General features: G+C 57.9%; 1 protein-coding gene across 1 annotated transcript; it reads left to right on the forward strand.

Moving 5' to 3' along the window:
• The first annotated feature begins 799 nt into the window (after positions 1-799).
• LOC135447707 (transcription factor SOX-3-like) lies at positions 800-2,670 on the forward strand. Its single transcript, XM_064712795.1, has one exon. It carries the CDS (start codon positions 877-879, stop codon positions 1,831-1,833), a length of 957 nt encoding a protein of 318 aa, XP_064568865.1. The 5' UTR covers positions 800-876; the 3' UTR covers positions 1,834-2,670.
• Positions 2,671-3,353: the final 683 nt, after the last annotated feature.

A 3,353-nucleotide genomic window follows, 5' to 3' on the forward strand; every position in this document is an offset into this window, starting at 1 on the left:
TGTTGCCATGAAACTCGAGGGACTCGCAAGCGCCGTCCCCTCTACCCCCCTCCCCTCTTTTGGGGCAGCCGAGTGGAAAAGCTCAAGTGGCAGCGGGGTGGGGATGGCCGGGAGTGCCCGGCCGGCAGCCCCTCTCCCACCGACAGCCGTGCCCGGTCCCAGCACGGCAATGTAGATTCTCCCCCCAGCGACAGCTCAGGAGTGGAAGAGTTTAGCCCGTCCATCCTTTATCCGCTCTGGGTGCGCAGTGTGAGCTCACTCGTTCTGCGGGCAGCCTCCCCGAGCTTGGCCCGGGACCGCGCATCCACCCGGGCGCCCCAAACCCCTTTGTGCCCGGCAGCCCCGAGCTCCCAGCGCTCCGCTCCGCCCCGCTGCTCCTCCCCGCGGCTCCGAGGGCACCCCCGGCCCGGCCGCAGCTGCGGGAGCCGCTGTGCCCCGGGGCAGGTGCGGGAGGGGCCCGGCACCCGCGGCCGCGGCATCCCCGAGCCCGGGTCCCTCCGCCCGCCCCCGGCCGCTCCGCTGCCGGCCTGGGGCTGTCGGGAACCGCTCGCTGATTGGCCGCCGCCCCCTCATTTATAGCCCGTCAATCACGGACCCCCGCGATCCCTGCGCGCATCGCCCGCTGCCGCCCCGGGAGCCGCTCCGCACAGCAGCAGCAGCTCCGCCAGCGCCGGCACCTCGGGGAGCGGCGCTTCTGCCAGGCACCGAAACTTCCTCCTTCGCTCGTGGCAGCCGCCCAGACAGGTTCTTTCTTTTTTTTTTTTCTTTTTTTTTTTTTTGTTTTGTTTGTTTCTTTTTTTTTTTTTTTTGAACTTCCTCTCCTCGCTCGGTGCCCGCCTGCCCGCCGCCCTGGCGCACCTTTTACCGGCCCCGGCCATGTACAGCATGCTGGAGACGGAGATCAAGGCGCCGCAGCCCACGCCGGGCAGCACCGGGGGCAACCCCGCTCCGGGGAGCACCGGCAAAGGCGGCGGAGGCGGCGGGGCCGGCAACGGAGCGGGAGCGGGCTCGGACCAGGACCGGGTGAAGCGGCCCATGAACGCCTTCATGGTGTGGTCCCGCGGGCAGCGGCGGAAGATGGCCCAGGAGAACCCCAAGATGCACAACTCGGAGATCAGCAAGCGCCTCGGCGCCGACTGGAAGCTGCTGAGCGACGCCGAGAAGCGGCCCTTCATCGACGAGGCCAAGCGACTGCGGGCCGTGCACATGAAGGAGTATCCGGATTACAAATACCGGCCCCGGAGGAAGACCAAGACCTTGCTGAAGAAGGACAAATACTCGCTGCCCGGTAACCTGCTGGCCCCGGGAGGGGGCAACGCGGTGAGCAGCCCCGTCGGGGTGGGGCAGAGGATTGACACTTATGCCCACATGAACGGCTGGACCAACGGGGCTTACTCGCTGATGCAAGACCAGCTGGGCTACAGCCAGCACCCGGGCATGAACAGCCCGCAGCTGCAGCAGATGCACCGCTACGACATGACGGGCCTGCAGTACAGCCCCATGATGTCCACGGCCCAGACCTACATGAACGCCGCCTCCACCTACAGCATGTCCCCCGCCGCCTACGGCCAGCAGCCCTCCACGGCCATGAGCCTGGGCTCCATGGGCTCCGTGGTGAAATCCGAGCCCAGCTCGCCGCCCCCGGCCATCACTTCCCACTCGCAGAGGGCCTGCCTGGGAGACCTGCGGGATATGATCAGCATGTACCTGCCCCCCGGCGGGGATGCCACAGACCCTTCCGCGCTGCAGGGCAGCAGGTTACACAGCGTGCACCAGCACTACCAGAGTGCCGGGACTGCCGTCAATGGTACCGTACCACTAACTCACATATAGACTTGGCTGCTCCGGACGCCTCCCCGTCCTAATCCCTAACCCCACCACCGCTCCCTGACTACACCGGGACGTACGGCAGTGTTGCTCGGCTTAGCAGACTTAATACTAACTTTGGAGAAATTTTAAAAAGGAAATCCGTTAGTTGTGTCCTTTTTTTTTCTTTTTTTTTTTTTTTTTTGTACAAGAAATAATATTTGAGCAAGTTGTTATTTTAATAGAGCACAACTCCTGCCTCCTAGAAGCCGCTGTGAAGTTTTCAAACCACGGCAACTCCTTTCCTGGTTTCGGCTAGGTTGGCCACTGTTTTATTCGCCTAAAAGTTTTTTTAAAGATCTTTCATCTTCCAGTTTGATTTCTAGCGTTGCAATGACATAAACAAAAACCGCTGGCTTTTGTTTTTAAAACTCGGTTGTTCACATAATCGCTGTGGTTTATTAAGTGTTTTGTTACCGACCCTCGCTTGGTTTCCATCCGCAATCTGTAGCTTCCACGACTTTTTAATTTTGAGGTTTTATTCCTTGAAAAGGGGGAGGTGGGAGAGAGCAGAGCTGTGCGGGTCGCAAACGCGTTTCTTTTATTTATAGCAAGTTGTATGTCTCGGTTTTTCTTAAGCTGTAAACTTATGTAAATGGGTTTGTGAATTTTACTGTGAAACATGTTTTGACATATCGGATAAAAACGTTTTAGTTTTGTTACCGGATTCCTTCCAAACACAAAAAAAAAAAAAAAAAAAAAATCGAAATACTCCTTCCTTGTTCCTAGTCCTCGTTTGCTTCCTTCCTCCAAACGAAGAGAGATCAATAAATTTTCTATCAGGCACGTCGGCGGTGTCCGGGCGCTTTGTGCGGATTCCGCGGAGCGGGGCAGGGCCGGGCCCGTTCCGGGGCTCCCCCATCGCGGCCCCGCCGCCGCTCCGGGCGCTCCTTGCGCTGTTGGGCTGCGTTTCTCAGCCTGCCGAGCCGGGCTGTGCTTTGGGGGGCGGGAGAGGAGGGAGAACGCGCTCCCTGGATTTGGTTTTCTATTCAAGAGAAGCGGGAGCCGGGCTGTGGAAGCGTCGCTGCCGCCGCGGCCACTTGTTGCCTCTCCGCCCGGCTGCCTTCCTTCCTTCCCTCGGCCGGCGTGGAGCAAGGAAATTACGAATTACGGCTTGACGGCTCCGCCTCGGCTTGTGCTTTTTATTTCCTTTTTTTTTTTTTTTGTTTCTCCGTCAGGAGGATTTGCCTAGATACGCCAGGTCATCTAAAATATTTACAAAGGTAAAACCCGTTGGGGAACTCTTAATTAGACTCCATTAAAAATGAATGGTTACAGGAGTCCCCAGAGGAAATAAATAATTCAATCTTTTAAGTATGTTTGACTAGTGTTTGCAGTCTGGACAACTTTTCTTTCCTTTCCGTGCCCTTTTTATATTTTTTTAGTTGTTTTTTTTTTTTAGGGATGTGCGTTACTCGTGGCTACGCTGCGGAGGAGTCCCGGTGGAGCCGAGCATCACTTCTCCCTTCCTCCGAGCCCTGCTCCGG

Source organism: Zonotrichia leucophrys, chromosome 4A, assembly GCF_028769735.1.
Source record: "Zonotrichia leucophrys gambelii isolate GWCS_2022_RI chromosome 4A, RI_Zleu_2.0, whole genome shotgun sequence".
Lineage (NCBI taxonomy): Eukaryota > Metazoa > Chordata > Aves > Passeriformes > Passerellidae > Zonotrichia > Zonotrichia leucophrys.